General features: G+C 40.1%; 2 protein-coding genes across 2 annotated transcripts in view; one reads left to right on the top strand and one right to left on the bottom strand.

The window, feature by feature from the left end:
* Positions 1-7: 7 nt before the first annotated feature.
* Positions 8-14,564, bottom strand: DIMT1 (DIM1 rRNA methyltransferase and ribosome maturation factor). Its single transcript, XM_080681774.1, has 12 exons — positions 14,314-14,564; positions 13,893-13,966; positions 12,680-12,766; positions 10,892-10,953; positions 10,692-10,785; positions 10,557-10,606; positions 8,226-8,349; positions 7,998-8,090; positions 5,623-5,687; positions 4,634-4,697; positions 3,255-3,361; positions 8-1,091 (listed from the first exon to the last, which is right to left on the bottom strand). Exons 1-12 carry the CDS (start codon positions 14,384-14,386, stop codon positions 1,049-1,051), a joined length of 936 nt encoding a protein of 311 aa, XP_080537900.1. The 5' UTR covers positions 14,387-14,564; the 3' UTR covers positions 8-1,048.
* Positions 14,565-20,090: 5,526 nt separating this feature from the next.
* Positions 20,091-22,021, top strand: part of IPO11 (importin 11) — a 146,922-nt gene continuing 144,991 nt past the window's right edge. Inside the window, exon 1 of the mRNA XM_080681497.1 lies at positions 20,091-20,286. The gene's annotated coding sequence lies outside the window, so the exon portion shown is untranslated. The remainder of the gene's footprint in view (positions 20,287-22,021) is intronic.

The following is a 22,021-nucleotide window of genomic DNA, read 5'->3' as shown; positions in this document are numbered from 1 at the left end:
AACTATTATATATAATTCTTTATTAAAGGACATTAACAATATTAATAATGATTTAGACATAGTAACTAATTAAGATATGGTTATGACATCTATTGAAATTATCAACCTTACATTTTAAAATAGATTGTAACTAAGAATCAGGTATATAAAAGAGTGCTGGAAATTTTAATTATCCAGAAGTTATAGGAGGTATACTGGGAGCCAGTTCTTGTGGGAAAATTACTGGTTGAGTTTTGTTTGTTTTGAAGTTGATGGGCAGATATTTTAAATGAAGTTTTGATTTCTAAAACCTCTGGAAATTTTGTTAAAACTATTACTATCTCCCCAAGAAAAAAACATACAATCTTATAATTCATTTTACATTCTAGTTGAGCATCCTTATTTTACAGGTATGGAATCTTTCCCAGAAGTAATATGTTTGGCACCACATGGTCTCAGGAGCAGACTTAAGCTTACCCAGAACTCTGATGTAACTGTGATGTTACAGGATAAGTAAAGGGGTAGGTAGGCAGTGATAGAAGTTGTATAGGATAAACAGAGAGAGAGAGAAACAAAATTAAAATATAAGAAAATTGTTTTACTGTACATATGAATAAGAAGAAATGATATGGGGAATATGTGACTCAGTTAAGCATATTTAACTTTATACCTGAGGGATAAAGGACTAAAGAGCTGAAGGCCTAAAGAGGTCTTCACAGTAATATATAACATAGAAAATAGAAGAGTAACATCTTTATACAATAACCTCTTATAAATGATGTTTTAAATGTCAAGTTGTGCGTGTCTACGGCTCTTGAAAATTGTCATGTATAGGCTAGACCCTGCCCTGTATTAGATATAAAATAAACAGAAAAAAAAACCTTGGGAACTTAAATTGACTTAACTACCTTAGAAATTCGGACTAATTACTAGTAACAGTAGCATTAAATAAAAAATAGTCAAGCACAGTGTCCCAGTGGAGGAAAAGCATACTTTATCTTCTCAAATTATTAAAAATATATAATTCAAGTTTCTTTTCTTGAGTTTGAAAATTCTGTTTTCCAGATACCTAAGAAAAATGGATACCTTCTGCATTGAATCCATGTAACAATCTGAAAAAAGAAGCCAAAGTGAGATGGTATTGAAAAACTAATCTGTAGCACATAACAAACAGTGCATATAGTTCTCATACTATGAATTCTAAAACATGAACACATCAGCAAACCTATGAAGCCCACCCACTCAGAACACTAGTCATTAAAGAAACATTTTCCAACTAAATGTATAAGACAGTGATTAAAACCCATCTTTTTAATACCTCTTTTTGTAATAGCCTGTATGTCTTAAATTATGAATTTGATTAAAAGTATCATAGACCTCTACTATCCCAGACCTAAGAGCTCATTAGCAATTGTTTCAACATGGTAAGTGAAAAAGAAGACTGGAAGAAATTTGGTGAAAATAAGAGGAAATATTTCTATTTAGATGGGAGATTATTTTTAGGATGGCTCGTAGGAACAGGTCAAGATGGGTTAAAATGTCTAAAAAAGGAAGCTAGGTATCTATGAGTAATATTTAACTCCTAGGATTAACATTGAATAGACTCAGTAGTATCACTAACCTGCCAATATAAAATGTAAACACTACTTGTCTTATTTATATAGAACTGTATTTCCAGCTTAGAAAAGTCAAACCAATGACTTTTGCAACCATCTACCCTTGTTTTTTTTATTCAGCCCCTAGACCATCGAAGATTTAAAAATGAATTAGCTAAAGAGGCAAAAACTTCTATATTAAGTGATGGTTTATGAGGAAACCAAAGTGTTAGTGATTAAAAACAGTGAGTACAGGTTAATAATTACCTGGGTAACTGAAGCCTTATTCTATTTTCATGAGACTTGTATAATTCAAGGAAAATAAATTTTGGTGTACATTGCCCAGATAATTACAAAACAAGTAACTATATTACTAAAGCAATTATAAATTACTAGAGGCCCGGTGCATGAAATTCTTGCACGGGGTGGGGAGGAGATGTCCCTCAGCCCAGCCTGCACCCTCTCCAATCTGGGACCCCTCGAGGGATGTCTGGCTGCCCGACATCCCTCTCACAATCCAGGACTGCTGGCTCCCAACTGCTCACCTGCTTGCCCCTAACCACTTCTGCCTGCCAGCCTGATCACCCCCTAACCCCCAGCCGTGGGCAAACTACGGCCCGCGGGCCAGATCCGGCTATTCTATCCGGTTCTCTTGGTCTCCCCTCCGCTCCTTTACTTTGAATTTATATTAGTTCACACAAACACTCCATCCATGCTTTTGTTCCGGCCCTCTGGTCCAGTTTAAGAACCCATTGTGGCCCTCGAGTCAAAGAGTTTGCCCACCCCTGCCCTAACCACTCCCCTGCCATCCTGATTGATGCCTAACTGCTCCCCTGCCAGCCTGTTTGCCCCTAACTGCCCTCCCCTGCAGGCCTGGTCCTTCCCAACTGCCCTCCCCTGCAGGCTTGATTGCCCCCAACTGCCCTCCCTTGCAGGCCTGGTTCCTCCCAACTTCCCTCCCCTCCTGGCCATCTTGTGGTCATCTTGTGTGTTGGAATGATGGTCAATCTGCATATTACTCTTTTATTAGATAGGATAACCAGATATGACTGTAACTGAAACTATTTCATGGCTTAGGGTCTATTTAACAATCGCTATGCCCAATAAAGAAAAAAGTAAGAGCCCTAGCCGGTTTGGCTCAGTGGAAAGAGTGTTGGCCTGGGGACTGAAAGTTCCTGGGTTCAATTCCAGTCAAGGGCACATGCCTGGTTGCGGGCTCAATCCCCAGTAGGGGTCGTGCAGGAGGCAGCCAATCAATGATTCTCATCATTGATGTTTCTATCTCTCCCTCTCCCTTCCTCTCTGAAATCAATTAAAAAATATTTCCATAAAAAAAGAAAAAAGTGAGATCCAACTACATGTCTTAGGATTCTTCTGCCCACAATAGATTATGAATAGGGAGTTAGAGGAAGTTAAAGGGGAGAACCATACAAACCACAACACACACTGACACAGGCAATCTCCAGGCTAGGACTGTTATTTACTACTGTTCTTAAAATGTTCATTCTGCTGCAGCTAACTAGCCTCCATCTTCTACACCAAATACCATTCTATGCCTTGGAAGTGCTATGCAATAACTCCCAGGTAGCACCTTACGCCACTTAAAAGCCTTTAAATCTCTCATCTTAAGGTGTGACAGTAAAGTAATGTAAACACTTAGGAAAAGAAAAATGTAATTACCTGATGAAGTCATCTATGTCCATGGAACGGGCCCGTTTGTCACTAAAACCTGTGCTGGTTAGGATTTGCTGTACTTTATCTGCTATGCTGAAATCTTCTGGTATGATCTATCAAGATTCAGAATAAATGAACAACATACCTTTAATGAAGTCACCTTGACTCTTTTTCTTTTTAGTTCAGTAAGTCATAAAATAGTTACCATCTGTCCATTACTTGCACCTCTCTAAGTGACTGATCTTTAGCACATACCAAATACTCGAAGTCCTTGAATGAATGAATGAATCAAGAATATTGTCCTCTTTTTTAAAAATTCTTTATTAAAAATCAGTTTCAGCTTTTCATAACAAAATAGTTGGAGCTGAAACTAAATTTTAAAGCAATTGTTACTCCTTTTAAAACAACTCACTTTTTATTGGCACCAATCTCATTTTTCCAGCTTAATTTTTTTCTAAGAGATGGCCTCTCCAACCCTTAAGGAATATTAAATATATCAGACTTTACATTTTTCATCCAAAGATTTTTCTTAATCCAGCTTAATATTTTCTTACTTAAGCAATGTTTAATGATTTTGTCTATAAAAGAAAATGGAGGTAGCAATGTGATATATTAAACCATAGGAGTCCAAAAATAGAACGAAAATTTGCTTTTTTCTGTTTGCTCTGTTTAGTTAATTTGAAAGAACTAATAAATAAATAGTCATTATATATGGATACTAGAGGCCTGGTGCACGAATTCATGCATGGGTGGGGTCCAGCCGGCCCGCCCCTACCAAGGCCAATTGAGGCCAACCTCCCAGCCCCACCCCCATCAGGCTGGTTAGATGGCTGGTTGGACAGCCACAGTGCACATCATAGTGACCTGTTGTTCCAGTTGCTTGGCTTTTATATATATAGATGTTTATGTGTGCTCACAGGCACAAAATTGATTAAAGAAAATGTTGTACTGATAATGTAAGAGGCATGAGGCTCACAACCAGAAATCTGCTATTCAGTCTACTTTATTCTAATCTAGGTATTGACATTTTAAACTTATAATTGCTATATGAGCAACAGACAAGAAAGGATGGTCACAGTTATTTTAAGCTGAGCAAACTGCACATGCCTACACCTTTGAGGAAATAACTCAGTTGAATCTATGGCTGAAACAGCTATCAGTAATTGAAGAAGACACGTGGAGTAACTGAGGTTTCTCAGGTCTGTTCCACAGAATATACATGAGCACTGACTTGTTGAAGTTGTGCTACTTATACATTGCTTGTGATCTTTTAAGGATCTTATGGAATGTACAAAATTAAAGAATCTTGATAGATGGAAAGTAATAAGAAATAGAGGGATATTTTAAAACACAACAAATTGAAATCACAAACATTTTCTGCTTACAGTATTATGGACCGAACAGTGAATTCTGTAGTTTTTTTCCAATAACTGCTGTACTGCACTTGACCTGTAGCATAAATGACATTAGTATTATTCCAAAATTAGAGATTATCAATAATATCCTTTTATTATCAGATAAAAATCTATGTTTCATATGGTGAAATTAAGAAACTAAAAAAGGTATTGAATACTTAAAACTTAAGAAACAACCACAAACTACAGTTATATTTAAAAAGTAAAGTCCTAATAAACATCTCCAATTCTTAACACGTTAAGCGCCAAGCCTGTTTTGTCTTCCTTTCCTTTTTAGTCACCGGTGACTGACATGGCACTTAACGTGTTAATGAAATTCCAGACTCTCCACAAAATGTCACCTAAAAAAAAAATCTAGCACGGCTGGTGTTGCTCAGTGATTGAACATCAAGCTGTGAACCAGGAGGACATGGTTCAACTCCCAGTCAGGGCACATGCCAGGGGCCTTGGGCTTGACCCCCAGTGGGGAGTGTGCAGGAGGCAGCCAATCAATGATTCTCTCACTGATGTTTCCCTCTCTGAAATTAATAAAAATATATTAAATATATATATGTGTGTGTGTGTGTATATATATAAAATTAAACTTTTCACCTCTCTTTTATCCCAAAATACTATTACATTTTTCCAAGTAAATAAAATTAAATGAATCTTATACAAATGTGGAAGGGGTCCCTCATCACTATTTTTTCAAGGAAAAAGTAGGCAGATGTGTAGTCAGTTTTTGTTTTTTCCCCCGTTTTGCCAATAAACCTGATCTAATTCCCAACTCTAGGAACTTCCTTCATTAAATTCTTATGCCACCCAAAGTACAAAGTCAGTTAAAAAGGTAAAGTGTATCTGGACATGGGCAGTCATTATGCTTAGGATATATATGTTCAGGAAAAGGACAAAATTCTAGCAGTTAGCCCAGTGTCTGGAGCATTGGTCCTTCATACATTATAAATTAGTAAAATACTTACTTAAATGCAGCAGACAGTGTCTTGTTTTTCCTAACAAAGGTGATCCTTACTAGCCCATCCCATTCCTGAAAGAGAAGATGAATATTTTCTTACAAAATGTCAAACTTCTTTTCTAGGCCTGCTAGGTATTATTGTGTCTCCTAACATATAAACCTGGAATGAACCTTCTGGAGTGATAAACATGTTCTATATTTTGATGTGGCTGACACATGCAAAAGAAAAGATGTATACTTTTTTTAAACTTTTGTTTACCTCACTGAATATTTTAACCTCAATTCCAAAAATTACAAAAAAATACATTATTCCACATCTGAACAAAGAACAATATAGCATTTTGGCACCTAAAGTGTCACATGCCATCTGTCATTTTCAAAAAACATGATTCACAAATACATGCAAAAAATGAAACTAGACCACCAACTTACACCATACACAAAAATAAACTCAAAATAGATAAAGAACTTAAACGTAAGACAGGAAACCATAAAAATCTTAGAGGAATCCACAGGTGGCAAAATCTCAGACATATGCCGAAGCACTATCTTCACCGATACTCCTAGGGCAGTGGTCGGCAAACTGCGGCTCGCGAGCCGTGGTTTGCCACTCTGTTGACTAATGAGTTTGCCGACCACTGACCTAGACTCTCGATTCCAATAATTACAGGCTGTTGTTGTTCCTTGTGATTAAGCCTCTATCCCAGTGGTCGGCAAACTCATTAGTCAACAGAGCCGCAGTTTGCCGACCACTGTCCTAGGGCAATGGAAACGAAAGAGAAAATAAACTAATGGGACTACATCAAAATAAAAAGCTTCTGCACAGCAAAAGAAACCAACAAAACAACAAGAAAGCCCACTGCATGGGAGAACATATTTGCCAATGTTATCTCTCATAAGGGTTTAATCTCCAACATTTACAGGGAACTCATACAACTTAACAAAAGGAAGATAAACAACCCAATCAAAAAACGGGCAACGGACCTAAATAGATGCTTTCCGAAAGAGGACATTAGGAAGGCCAAGAGACATATGAAAACATGCTCAAAGTCACTAATCGTCCGAGAGATGCAAATCAAAATGACAACGCAGTACCGTCTCACACCTGTCAGAATGGCTATCATCAACAAATGACAAGTGCTGGCGAGGATGCGGAGAAAAAGGAACCCTCATGCACTGATGGTGGGAATGCAGACTGGTGCAGCCACTGTGGAGAACAGTATGGAGTTTCCTCAAAAAACTAAAAATGGAACTCCCATTTGACCCAGTGATCCCACTTCTAGGAATATATCCCAAGAAACTGGAAACACCAATCAGAAAGGATATATGCACCCCTATGTTCATAGCAGCACAATTTACTATAGCTAAGATTTGGAAGCAACCTAAGTGCCCATCAGCAGATGAGTGGATTAAAAAACTGGTACATCTACACAATGGAAGACTAGCTGCTATAAAAAGGAAGGAACTCCTATCATTTGCAACAGCATGGATGGACCTGGAGAGCATTATCCTAAGCGAAATAAGTCAGTTGGAGAAAGATAAATATCACATGATCTCACTCATTTGTGGAATATAATGAACATAAACTGATGAACAAAAACAGATCCAGAGGCAGAGAAGCATCGATCAGACTATCAAATCTCAGAGGGAAGGCATGGGAGGGTGGGGGGGGAGGGGGAAAGATCAACCATAGGACTTGTATGCATGCATATAAGCATAACCAATGGACACAGACACCAGGGAGGTGAGGGCATGATTAAGGGGTGGGGGGCAATGGGGTGATTAAGGACACATATGTAATACCTTAATCAATAAAGAAAATTTAAAAAAACATGATTCAAACAAGCATAATTTAGAATACATCCTATGCAACACACCTAAGCCTCCTTTGAAGGAGTAATTGACAAGCCACTCCATTTACCACCAGTTATTGACCACACAAGCATGTTTTTATCCAAAGTGATTGCAGTAAGGTTTTATATCAAGTGATCTGGTTTCCTTCTCTTTTTAAATCACAAAAATAAGAATTTTGATTAAAAAGTGTTTCCCATAATATTATTCTAACAACTATTTTCACCTCATCTTGTTTTCCAAGTCTTATTCAAATAGAAACGTTTTCCATACCTATAATCCTCAACAAAATGCAATGGGATTCTAATCTTTTTACATTTTGCAAACATTTTCCATGTGCTTGTGTGGTCTTCACAACTATCTTGAGTCAAATTATTCCATCTACTCCATCACAGGATGTATCATAATTAACATTTTCCTGTTAGGACATTTAGGTTGACTCAGACAAACATCTCCCAGCTGTTACAGACAAACATCTCCCAGCTTGGACATTTTTTTCCTTCACTGAATGACCTTGTATTTTAACCTCACCTGAAAATTGATAGGTGGTGGTGGATTCTTAGGTTCTATTCTTACAACACTGGATTCCACCTTGGGTGGTGGTCTGAAGTTATTCCTTCCAACCTGTTAATCAAAAACTGTTTCAGTAATCATCTCAAAAATAACTAAATTACTAATCAAATATGCTCTCCTCACAGAAGGCACAGTTAGATGCTAGAGGATGAGTTAAGTCACATTAGTTCAATAATAGTCACTTACTTTCATTAAATGGTCCACACGGGCTAACAGCTGTGTGTTAATTGAGAGTCTGCAGTATAACTTATCTCCAGGTTTTGCAACCAGTCGGAGAGCAAATTCTCTTTGAAACATAAGTATAGCACATCTGAAAAGACAACAAAAAGGAGTAAGGAAAATGGTCACTTTCAACTATTAATATATTTGAACTTCAACAGATTTTCTTGAACGGGAAACAGAGCAAAGCAACACCTGCAGTTCATGACAATTAGTCCATCTGATTAGAAGATAGGTGAACACTCAGCCTTAGCTTTATTATCACGAAATGACCCAGTTGGCCTTTTCATTTTATAATGGCTATACCTCTCACCCCTTGCCAATGTAAGCCCTCAATGATCAAATGAAAAAGTATTTCAGATCAGCACCAATCTATCTCACCCCTTCTAGGAAAACAAAACCCAAACAAACAAAATTGACTCAGTAGATAAATTATATTCATGGGGTAGCAAACACCCTTATGGAAGAGCTGAGGCAGGTTGTGAAACCAGTGTCCTTCTGATTTAGCAGATTAAGAAATGTAGATTTTTTTTTTCTAATTCAGCAAGCAATGACAGGCTTTTGGAGGCTCGAACAGAAAATGATCATCTTCAAAGGTAGGTTTTGACTCAAACTTTTTTGACTGTAAGTCACATTAAGAAATATATTTGACATTGCCACCCAGGCCACAAATATCTGTATGTATATGTGCTTATGTAACTTAAACAAAAGTTTTGTAAAACTATAATCACTTGGGCCACATGAACTTAAGAACCTGATATATTCCATTCCATATCATTAAAAAAATTAAAAAGACAATCATGACCCACTGAATTTATTTTATAACCACTAGGGGGTTTTTGGCTTGCAGTGTGAAAATGATTGGTATAGATTGTCCTAGAAACACCTTAGGAAGCCACCGAAATTGTGTAGACATCTATCCTATCCTATATAACAAAAGCCTAATATGCTAAGTGTCCGGTTGTCCATTCAATCAAAGCGTAAATATGCTCATGATATTCTAAGGCCGCTCAACCGCTCACTATGATGAGCACTGACCACGCACGAGGGGGCAGAGAGTCGACCCGTCGACCAGTCACTATGACATGCACTGACCACCAGGGGGCAGACGCTCAGACCGGTAGGTTAGCTTGCTGCTGGGGTCTGGCCGATCGGGACTGAGCGAGATGGGCCAGACACACCCTGGAGCCCTCCCGCGGTCCCTCCCTGGCCAACTTCCCACGTCCCTCCCCAGCTCCGATCGTGCACCAGTGGGGTCCCTCAGCCTGGCCTGTGCCCTCTTGCAATCCGGGACCCCTCAGGGGATGTCACAGAGCCAGTTTTGGCCCGATCCCGCAGGCCAGGCCAAGGGACCCCACTGGTGCACAAATTCATGCACTGGAAACAAATTCACTAGTCTATATCTATAAGCCTAAGTGACCAAATGACCATTTGACTGGTCCCTATGCCACGCAATGACCACCAGGGGGCAGATGCTCAATGCAGGAGGGGGGGGCAGATGCTCAACACAGCTCAGCTAACTGAGGGGCGCCAAATGCCGGGCTCATGGCTGGCGAGTGCAGCGCCACCACAGCAGCACCCTACTGAGCAGCGGCGGCAGGCACAGCAGGGCCAGGATGAGTGGGAGCAGCATGGCGCCCAGCCTAGGCTTCTCCCCAACCGCCTGCCGCTTCACACACTACTACATGCCTTGGGGGAACCAGCAGTCCGACATCCTCCGAGGGGTCCCGGATTGCAAGAGGGCACGGGCCAGGCTGAGGGACTCCACCAGTGCACAGGGCCTCCAGTAAGGTAATAAAAAGTCTAACCTGAGGATGAGAAACTAGTGAAAAGTTGCTGATCTCAGAAGGAGGGTTTACACCACACATCCCCCAATAACTCTGTCAAATACAAAAAGAGAAAGAGCTCCACAGAAATTGATATTTTCTACAAAACAAACTATCCAGTTGGTTTTCAACTGAATTAACTCTCTTTGCAAAAAAAATAAAAGTTTTAATGATTTTTTTTTAGAAAGGGACAAAGATAGAAACATTGATGATAGAGAAACATCAACCGCTGCCTCCTACAAGCCCCCTACTGGCGATCGAGCCTGAAACCCAGGCATGTTCCCTGACCGGGAATTGAACCAGGGACCTCTTGGTACATGGGATGTTGCTCAATCCACTGAGCCACACCGGCCAGGCAACTCAATTAACTTTCATCTTTAGCTGTGTTCATGACCTAAACTGTCAATTTTTCTTGTTGAAAACTGTCAGTTTTTCTAGTTGTTTGGCAGTCACTTTGGTGTTTGTTACAAACCTGAAAAAAGGTCGATGCAGCAACAACTTGAAGACAAAAGGAGAAGAGATCTGTAAAAGAATTAACTAGTTATTTCTGGGAAAGACACACCAGAGAAACATTTAATATAATGTTCCCAACAATCTGAAAACATACCTGATAAGGCAAATTTGCTACACAAGCATCAAAGAATGGCAAATCTGTTTTCAACACATCACCCACCATTACTTGAAGTTTGCTGGCCAGAGGTCTGATAAAAAACAAAAACAAAAAACAAAACAAAACAAAAAAAAACTTAAAAAAGAATATTGTTTTATGAGATTGAAATGCACTTTAATTCCATTATGAATACTCACGTGCCCTGAACCCTTTTGTGCAGTTCAGCTACTAGCCTTGGGTCAAGTTCACAGGCAATTACCTATATTAAAAAATAATAATTATGGAATATAAAGCTTTTCTTATCTCAATAGTAACTCTTACATGATTTACATGAACTAAATTTATTTTTCCCAATTCTATTACCAATATTCTTTCAATTGTTCACTACCATTTCAAACAATGGAAAATACCACCCAGAAAAGTGGTCAGCTAAAGGACTACCCAAATAATTGACAGAATTATCATGCTCATCTGGCTCCATGTTTGTAACTGAACAGAGGATGAAAAAAATACACAGAAAGTCTGTGTAATAAATGTTCTAGACCAGTGGTCGGCAAACTCATTAGTCAACAGAACGGCAAACTGTGGCTCGCGAGCCACGCGGTTTGCCGACCACTGTTCTAGACAGACGCACACAAAGACAACTGCTCCTAGAATGAGTATATCATTTCTTTCATCTATTAAGTTCAGAGTACACAGCATAGATAATTTCTGAATGTAAAGGGATACCAGGTAAGGCTGAAATTGTCATTTTAATTCACTATCAGCTGAGGTTGAATGACTTCCAGGAAGACCATGTCTGCAGACTAGATATCTGTGCTGCTTAGTCGATTTGACTTTCAGTTCCTTTCTCCAGCTTTCCCTGTGCCCTGTAGAGTGATGCAGCCCCCTCCCTTGCCCTTGATTTCTAGTTGGGACTAGCCAATGAAAGGAACCAGCATTGTAGGGCACAAGGACAGAGGCTGAGTATTTCCTAATGCCCACCATGCCTTTCAGGTGTTCTGGCAATGGCTGTGTTCCACTATCAGTGGCCCCTGTTCAATGACTCAATAACACAGTTCCCTCCTTTTGTCCCTTGAGTCCTTTGAACGGTTACCTGCTGTTGTTAGTCCCTGGGTCTTTCACTAATGCTTACTGGTTCCCTTCAACCCCATTCCCACACATTTTGTAAATAGTCTCTTCACTAAAGTCTCTTCAAATAAGTGCCTTAAAATGTGCTACCTACTTCCACCTGAGGACAGAACAATCGTTCCATTTCCCTGGAAACTGGGTCAGCCAAGAGACAAAGACACTAGCGGTGGCCAGGTGCTACCCCAACGTCAGGGGCCTGTGCTTCAGCTCTTTAGGTTCCAAAGTTCTAGGTTCCAATAACTCCAACTTCCTTACTTTGTTTCCCTGAGCCTAGAGGTGATAGCTGCTTTTTGCAATTATTATTCTTAGGTTACCTCAATGTTCTCATTTTATTCTTTTAGTCCTGTAACAACCATGTAACCAATTCCCTGTACTAATTTCCCTGTATTGAAATATCTAATGTGGTTTCTGTTTTCCTGACTGATACAGCCCACATTTTCTTTTAAACCCTTTAAAAGAATTAAGATATAGTTGACATATAACATTATATTAGTTTCAGGTATACAACATAATATGTATATATCCCAAGATAAGTCTAGTTAACAATTTTTTGTTTATTTTATGATTAAAACTTTTAAGATCTACTCTCTTAGCAACTTTCAAATACACAGTACAGTATTGTTAACTATAATCACCATGCTGTCTGTTACATTCCTAGGACTTATTTTATAACTGGAAGCTTGTACCTTTTGACCACCTGTACCCATTCACCCATATTTTCTAAGATAAAATTTCTAGCAAAGGATTAAGAGTTACTGTTAAAATAATAGCAATTAATTAAAGTATTTATATTTATAAACCACCTGAGCTTACTCATATAGTCATTTCTGATACCAAACATTAAATCCTTTTACCTTTTTAGCCTTTTCTAGCAACTTAACAGTCATATTGCCAGTTCCAGGTCCAACTTCCAGCACCACATCAGTTGGTCTTAAGGCAGCCTGCAAGCAAACACAACCACTTTAGCTTTCCTGACCACATAATTTACACCTGAGTATCTTTGCTAGAAAGTACTCGGTTAAGATCTTTTATTCTAACTCAATTTTTAGGAATTTCTTCATGATCTATATGCTTAACAAAATTATCTAACATTTGGTGCAAGTGGAAATCTGACACTTTTCCTAACTTCGGACAATAGTTAGGAGTCAGAAACCCAGAAGAGTTCTTTCTGGGGTTGGCATTTTGTTTTCTACCTTGGAAATGATTTCAATAGCATCTTGTTACCAACTCTGTTATCAACAAATTCAAACTGGAAAGGACTATATATAATGATCTTGCCAGAGAACTATAGTGTGCTGTACCAGGATTTCTCAATTCTCAACACATGTATGTTTTCAGGGATGCAGGAGTACCCAGAAATTGTACACAATAGTGGATGTTTGTAAGCACACAGCTGTGGTATTCTAGATCCATAGCTATTATCAGATGCTCAAAGGAATCCAGGAGCCAAAAATGTTAAAAAGCTAGGCCCACCCTCATTTTGCAAATAACAAGAAGTCAAGATGAGGTCCTTTAATTATGTAATACTCTTTCTTCTGCTCCAGGATGCTCCCTTTGTTGCCATGAAAGTAATTTGCACCTCCTACATTTCATGTCATAGCATCCCCAATCATCTAAAACAATAGAGAACATCAATAACACATACAGGAGGAATATGCCAAAGACTTTATATGTGGAACTGCATTGTACCATATAAGTTTCTCTGGGGGAACAAACTTCCTAAGATCTCTGTTTAGACATATCTTTAGGCTCTGAAATAAATAAAAACTAACAGTCATGGGTGGTGCCTAGAAAAAGTGATTGGGGAATAATAATAATTTGGAATTGAATAAATGTCCAGCTATGAAGTAAATAATCTATACAAAGAAAAAGAATTCGGAACCAGTAGAAATCCAGATCCACAGAATTAAGCAAATCATGGCAAAGACAGCTTGTGAAAACTAGAAAATTCTTCAGTTCATTCAACAAGTCTTTAAAGAGCATTTACTTTGTGCCACACATCCTCTGTGCGCTCAAATATTCCTAATAATAATTACTTAATAACTCCCTTTCCTTTTCCACACCCACCTTATCGATAATGCTGTTAACAATAAGAGGATTTTTCAAAATGTGCTGCCCAATCCCCGTGTTGAACATGAGTCCTGAAAGAAAACATGAAACAGCCTTAATTTTCCAACTACTATTAGCTATTAGACCGTCGCAGAGAAGAAAGCACCTGAGAAGGTGGACGGAAGACTTCTGCGCCAACCAGACGCAGCAAACGTCACCCCTGGAGCCTGGCCTGCGCGCTCAGCCCATAACTTCTGCAGGGAAGGAAGCCAGAGACAGCACGCAGGGCCTGTGGCCCGCGCCCCGGCATCCCAGGACCTGTGCGCTCCGGGAGCAAGGACCTGAGATCTCACTGTCCCGGCCCAGATCTCGGTCCACTCCCCGGGCTCAGTCCCGCCGGAAGACCCGACCGACCTCAGCACCCGCGGGGTTGGCCCACCTCCCGCGCTCTTCAGCTCCCGGCCCTGTTGCCGCCCGCGGCGGCCGCTCGCCCCAGACTTGATCTTGGGCATTTCTGCAGGCAGCGGGTGCACAGGCCCAGGAAGTCAGCGAGGACCAGAGCCCGCTACCCCAATCATGGCACCACGTGGGAACCGCCGGCCGCACCACCACGCCACTCCCTTGGGGAGGTGAGAGGAAAGGCGAGGGCCCGCCCCCCGGTTCGCTCTGGGGTCCGCCCCCCAGAAAGAGGGCCGGCCTTGGAGCCCAGGGGCCGCCGGGCATTGTAGTCATGAACTAGAGGAAAGCCTAACCTTGGAAGCCTACAGATCCCAGAAGACACCGCGCTACCGATTCTGAAAGTTTGGATTCTGAAAGTTTGGATTGGCTAGTTTTGGTCTGGGCGTGGCCTGTCGCCCCAATGAGCACTGTTGGTTAAATAGGTTTTGGTATGGTACTCTGGGGATTATGGAGATGTAAATTCTGTAATGCGATTAGACCTGGTGGATGCCAGGTTCTGGGACCGTTGATGTCCAAAGAAGGTTTCTTTCTATCACCGTACCTCACTCCTGTTTCCCAGAACAGGTTGGGTGTGAAACCCAGGATCTTGGGTTGAGGAATTTGCTCCTCTGGGGGAGTAATTTCCCTACTTGCGCTTTGGGAAGCAATCCCGAAAGTAGAATGTAGTAAGTGTCTAGTTCCACTAGGGCTACTAGTTGCTTAGCTTCCGTTTGTGCCACGTCCTTCTCCCTACGCATTTATTGAGCTCCAGCTGTTTATTAAATACTGCTGGGTGGTGGAGAGTCAGAGTTAAATAGGAAACTGGTCTTCTCAAAGTTTATTCCATTTTGAGAGACAAAAACTACTAAATTCAGTAAAAGTGGTAATTGTTTTGCACTGGGTATTGTGCCAGGGCAAGGTATCCAACCGTACAAGGTATCCAGAGTGCAAGGTCCCTGCCTGTGTTGCCTGCCAGAATAATGGCTTTAGTTTTTAATGTTTCTGTGTGTACCCTTGAAGAAATTTTTTTCTGTCATTACCAAAGCTGACTCTTCCCTGCACAATTAACTTTGTGTATTCCCAAGCCTTGGTCTTTCTTTGCTGTACTTTAACACAGGAGAAAACAACTACCTATTCCATTCCATTAATCATTAATTTAGTGCACAATTCTGGAAAATCTACTGTGCCAGCCACTGTATCAAATGTTAGGAATAAAAAGATGAGCATGACATTATCCCCGCTTTTTTTTAAATATATTTTATTGATTTTTTACAGAGAGGAAGGCAGAGGGATAGAGAGTTAGAAACATTGGTGGGAGAGAAACATCGATCAGCTGCCTCCTGCACACCCCCCACTGGGGATGTGCCCGCAACCAAGGTACATGCCCTTGACCGGAATCGAACCTGGGACCCTTCAGTCCGCAGGCCGACGCTCTATCCACTGAGCCAAACCAGTCAGGGCGATCCCCGCTTTTAAAGAAATTTCTGCCAAGAGGGAGACATACAAATAACTGCAATAGTGGAACCATTTCCTGACCAATTAGGTGTCAGGTGCTTTAGTTACATTCAACATTTTCAAACAGTTCTCTGAAATAGGTCTTATCATTATATCCATTTTACAGATGAAGACAATGAATGAAAAAAAAACACAGATTAATATGTTGCTGAAGATCATACACTAAAGATGACAGTCTCCTCTTGAGCCTAGGTCTGTATTCCAAAGACTGTGCTAATATTAGAGAACACTGGGGAACATTTTCAAAATATAATATTTAAGCTGAGTCTTTAAAAGACAAACAAAAGTTAGCCAAGGGAAGGTTGGGACTTCAAAGGGAATGGTACTAACAACGCCAAGATATAAAGATGTTTAAGGAAGAAAAAGAAGCTTGGTATAGCCAAGGAATAAGTAGGTAAGGTAAATAGGAACTTACTGTGAAGGAGCTAAAATGTGAATTGCTGGAGTTCACACAGCAGTGCAAATAGGCATTCATGGGTTCCACATTTAGCTGGGCTCTGAACCCTGCCCAGACCCCTCTTCTTGAATTCCCTCTAATCTTCCTCTGTCATTCTCCATATTGGATCTTCAAGTTTTCTTAATTCTTCTCAGTCGTCCTTCCCTATCACCTATGCAGCTCCTCAGGAGAAGACCTTGCCTTTTACATCATAGAAGGAATGCAAGATCACCTTAAGGACATTCTGGTCTTCATGGTCACTGTTCTACACACTGGAGGTACAGTGATGAGCAAAATAAAGTGGTGCTTGCATTCTAGTGAGGAAAAAACAGACATTGCCCTAACTGGTTTGGCTCAGTGGATAGAGCGTCAGCCTGCGGACTGAAAGGTCCCAGGTTCGATTCCGATCAAGGACATGTACCTTAGTTGTGGGCACATCCCCAGTAGGGGGTGTGCAGGAGGCAGCTGATTGATGTCTCTCTCATCGATATTTCTAACTCTCTATCCCTCTCCCTTCCTCTCTGTAAAAAAATCAATAAAATATATTTAAAAAAAACAGACATTATGTCAGGTGGTGATAACTGTAAAGAAAAATGTAAAGCAGAGGAGAGACCAATAGGGTGACTGGGAGAGTTATTTTATGTTGACAATAAGGATGGAAACCAAATGATATTTTTCTTTTTTTTTTTTTGAGTAAAATAGCAAGACTTTCCTGAAGGAGGTCACATATGTTAATCCACATCAACTAAATGACTGAAGTGAATGTACCCATTTAGTTTACCTAGAGACTAAGTTAGTATTTGTCTGGCTATAAGCCTTAAGCTACCTATATCAGAAACACTAGGACACACAAAATTCATACGTTGAAGCCTTAATCTCTAGTGCCTCAGAATGTGACTATATTTTGAGATAGGGCCTTTAAAAAGGCGACTAAATTAAAACGAGGCCTTCAGGGTGTGACCTAATTCAATGTGACTGGTGTCTGTGTGAAAGAAGGAAATTTGGACAGATACCTGGGGTGTGTGCACAGAGGAAAGACTATGTTAGAGCACTGGAAGAAGGCAACCATCTGCAAGCTAGAAGAGAGGTCTCAGGAGAAACCAATAATGCTGACATCTTGATCATGGACTTGCAGCCTCCAGAACTGTGAAAAAATAAACTTCTCTTGTTTAAGCCTACCCAGACTGGGGTATTTTGTTATGGCAGCCCTAGCAAACTAATATAGCATGTAATGAAAGTTCCCATTCCCAAGCCCACCCAAAACATTCTGGATCAGAGTAGGATTGGGCCCTGGCAAGTGCATTTTAACAGACCCTCTAGGAGTTTCTGACACACATGGAAGGTGGGGGATTCACTACTTTTTACACTAAGATAATAGTTGATGAATTTCTACAGAAATGAAAAAAGATGGGGAGGGCTACCATCATCAACACAGGGAAATTATTCTATTAATTGGGATCACTTGTTAGTCAGGTAAAATGTCATCCATTTTGCCCTGCCTGGTGTGGCTCCGTAGGTTGGGTGTTGCAGCCTATTGATGTTTCTCTCTTACATCCATGATGCTTCTCTCTCTCCCTCTCCCTTCTTCTCTCTAAAAATCAATTTAAAAATCTTTAAATTTTTTCATCTATTTTTTTTTCTCTTAGCCAAGACAGCATTCAGAAGTAAGATAATATTGGATGTACCATGGAGCCATGAGTCCTAGGGAATTGTGTGATGCTGGGATATGAGCTGTAATAAAGAAATGAGCATTGGAAATTTATGCTGGAATGCATTAGTTATCTTTGCAGCTATGAATGGCTTAGCAATTATAAAAAATAATTTCATGCTTCTCTGGTTCATGTTTATGCCCTTTATTAATTAAAATAATTTTTTTTTCAATTTGTGTGAACACAATTGAGTCATTGCCATTCTTAGAGTTTTTTGTTGTTAATAAAATGATCTTAATTTAAAATAGAATTAAAATAGCGTTTTCTTTGATAGAAGAAGATGCTTATTTACATTCACAGCATAGTTGAAATGATAACATTTTAAATATGCCAGGGAATATAATGAATAAAAATAAAATGTTGTGTTTTTTGTTTTTTTGTGAAGGAAGCCAATGTTTCTTTAATTTCACATTTGCTTCATCAACTTTCTGCTTTCTCTTTTTAGTTCTCAACTGGTGTTTTTTGGGAGGGGGAGGGAAGCACTGCATTTATATTTCAAATATATTCTAAACAGATCCAATTATGATTTAATTTAAATTAGTTTAAATTAATTAAATATTTGTTTGCCCTTTTCTCTAGAGGACCTGAGATTATGAGAATATAACAATGAAATGCAGCTGTACACATTATTTTGGTACATAGTATGTGACTAGATTATACATTCATAGTTGCTGAAGCTAGAACCTCCAAGTGATTCTTAATTTGGGGTCCTGAAGTTTGTGTAGGCAAAATTTTGTGTATGTGCATTTTTCTAAATTACAGTTTTCCCTAGATTTCTCAAGGATCCATTATCCTAAATAGAAAAAAAATTATTGTTCTAGGCCAATTTCTTCATTTTAGTTCCAATTAGACTATTTTTCTTTCTTTATCACATATTCCTTATAGCCTTGTTATGAACCAGCAGTGCTGACATTAGCTGGAAACTCATAAATGGAGAATTTCAAGCCCCACCTTAGACCAACTGAGTCAGGATTTATATTTTAACAAGATCCCCATGTGATTCTATGCATATTTAAAATTTGAGAAGTACCTTTTTTACCTTTCAAAAGATAGTTAAGCCCCCAAAACCACCAACCCCCACTAAAAAAATAAAAAAAGAAACCCCACAATATCATCCAACTGATCATAAAATCCTGCTAGCATTTTAGCATATATTTATTCCCCAAAAGGAGACCATCCTGGATGTAATCCGCTCTTTTCTCAATGCATTGTGAATGTGTTAACATGTCAACAAATACACGTCCACATAATTTTTCATGGCCAATTTGTATTTTATTACATATGCACACATCATGATTTATCATTTATTTTTTGGTGGTCATTTAGGTAAATTTTTTATATTTGCTTTTAAAAACAGTCCTGTATGATGAACATCCTTATAATGCAGAACTTATGATTGTCTGGTTCAAATCTTAACACAGACTCTTACTACTGGTAGCTGTGTGACCTTACGCAGGTTACTTGACTTCTCTGTGCTTTAGTTTCTTTATCTGTAAAATGGGCATGATAAAAAGCACCTCATAGGATTGACTTGACGATTAAGATTCATGATTCATGTAAAGATTTTAATACTGTTTCTGGCACATACTAAATGCTCAATAAATGTTATCTACTGTCACAACTTCATTCTAAAGATAAGAAAACTTGGTCACTAAGCTAGATAGTAGCAGAGACAGGAAGAACTGGACTTCCTTTTTAATCTTTCCATCCTTGCTACTATTCTGGAATAGAGCGCCCGAGTATAGGGACCTTAAAAAATAAATATTCGTGAGAGGGTTGACTGATGATAGTAGAATCATTTTAATAACTCTTCTTTGCAGAGACGGACCCGTAAAACAATGCCGTTTAGCAGCTGATATCTAGAATAGGGAAGGGAAAATGGTTCGTATTTAAACTTCCGTCAACCCAGGAGACGATTTTTCCCGGAGTCCGGCAACCCGGACCTATGATTTCCATGGTTACAGATCCCGCTGAGTCCTGGCTCTCCGCTCTCTCTACTGCGCAAGTGCACACTGCTGATTTAGCCAACCGGCGCCTTTGGTTTCGAAGAGAAAGCCCCGCCCCTTTCTTCCCTCCGCTGTCCTATCGCCTCCTTGGTTGGCCTTCTCCACGCGCCGTGGGAGTGTGACGCAGTATTCGGGCGTCCACATCGCGTGGAGCTGCGACGCCGAACATGGCGCGTTCCTAGAAGCGGCTTTCGGCATCAGTAGGCGGCGGCGAGGGGACTGGAAGCGTGGGGCGCCGGACCAACCGACGCCGCTTCGTGCTGGGAAGTGAAAGCGGGAGAGCCGGGCTGTTCCGGACCGAACCACCGGTGAGGCTCCCGCCTGAGATCCCCAGAACGCATGAGTGGAAGGGAGGAGTGGGCAGGGCAGCGGAGACTCGAGAGACCCGGGAGGACCGTGGGGCTACCGGGAGAGGAGGGGTAGCTGTGGCGCGGCGAGGGCCTGCGGGCTTGGTTCTTTGCGTAACCCTAGGAACCCGTGGGAGCTCGGGGCTGTGCCAGTCGGACCGGAGCGGGAAGCATGGTCACGGAGGAATCGGGGTGCAGGAAGGCTGGCACTGGGTGCCAAGAGAGGAGAGCGTAGGGTGCCCAATTGTGGCTGCGATTGCGGGCCAGGGTGGTGCATTTGCCCTTGAGGGATAGAGACCGTGGTCATCTTTAGTATAAAACCACTACTGCTAATAGCAATGCTGGGAAAGCTTTAATTAAACATTAGACCCTTGCTAGCCTTTAATGAACAAGTGCAGGGAGTTTACACATTTTCAGCGAGGACCTGCTTGCTGAGGTATGGCCGCCAGTACTCAAGCCCAGCGATTTCTGCAGCTTTATATTTGGGGGTCTTGGTGATTCAGCAAATCTGTTTGAGGCTCATTGCATTTATTTTTTTATGACATGGTAATTGAGGCAAGTATTATTTCAAAATGACTTGACCAAATAGCTAGGACTGGTAAATTGTTTGCTAGTGCCAAGATTGCTGTTTGACATACTCTCTCCCCACCCCAGTTTAAAGGAGCTCAGCTGTAGTGCGGTAAAGTCCTTGAAATTTGGTTATTCTTCAGAAGGGAATAAGGAGGAGCGTTTTACAGCCATACTTTTTTTTTTCTTGGATAAGGGAGGTCACTCCTCCATTTTCACATTATTTCAAACCTCTGTTTAGTACAGAGGTTTCAAATTAAGTACAGAGTGACTACAATATAAGATATTCATTGCATGATGTCTTTTCTTACATCTTTAGTCACTGAGGAAGATTTCTGTGAAATTACAATGAAAATCTCTCCTTATTGGTTGTGATAGGATTGTGGAATTCCCCCCCCCCTTCCACCCCCAACCTAGCACAGGGAATAATAGAAACAGTTTAATTATAGCAATGCATTGTGGCAATATGTTGTAGCTCTAGGGCAGCTGGACTGCCCTGTCCTAATTAGACTTCCTATAGCAGAAGAGAATTCTCACCAAAACCGAATTTAGTTATGGTAATACAATTAGAAGTTCTAAAAAAATATGTGAAGATTATTTTATAATTAATGTAAAAATCCTTAGATTATGTGATATAGTGAATGGGTATGCATTCAGATTAAACCAGAATGCAAAAGAATGCTTGTAGGATGAGATGCTGAAGAGTCTTCCAGAGATAAATACATGTATTTTCCCATAAATAAAAATATTCATATTTTGGTAGATAATGTTTGATTAGATAGATTTTAACCTTTGAGTTGTATGTATTGTATGTATGTGTGTGTGTGTGTTTGTATTTATCTTGGGCTTCTCTTAATTTCTTGTTATTGCTGGCAATATTATTCATTCCTTTCTTTTTTCTGTCTGCACCAAATGGGGATTGTCAGTTAATATCAGGTGTTCCAGAGAATAGCAAGACACACTTAGTGCAGTTGTGAGTCTCAAGTGTCTTTGTTTGGTTTTGTAATATCAGGCTGATTACAGATAAGCTCACAATTACAAGCTTTGTAGAGTTTGAGCTGGATCAGTGTTCTCCACTCTTGCTACTCAAAGTATGGTATATGGCCTCACCTGAGAATTTGTTAGAAAT

This window comes from Plecotus auritus, assembly GCF_963455305.1.
Source record: "Plecotus auritus genome assembly, chromosome: 7".
Classification (NCBI taxonomy): domain Eukaryota; kingdom Metazoa; phylum Chordata; class Mammalia; order Chiroptera; family Vespertilionidae; genus Plecotus; species Plecotus auritus.
Note: the sequence above shows the minus strand (reverse complement) of the source record. Positions and strands in the feature narration are given on the sequence as shown.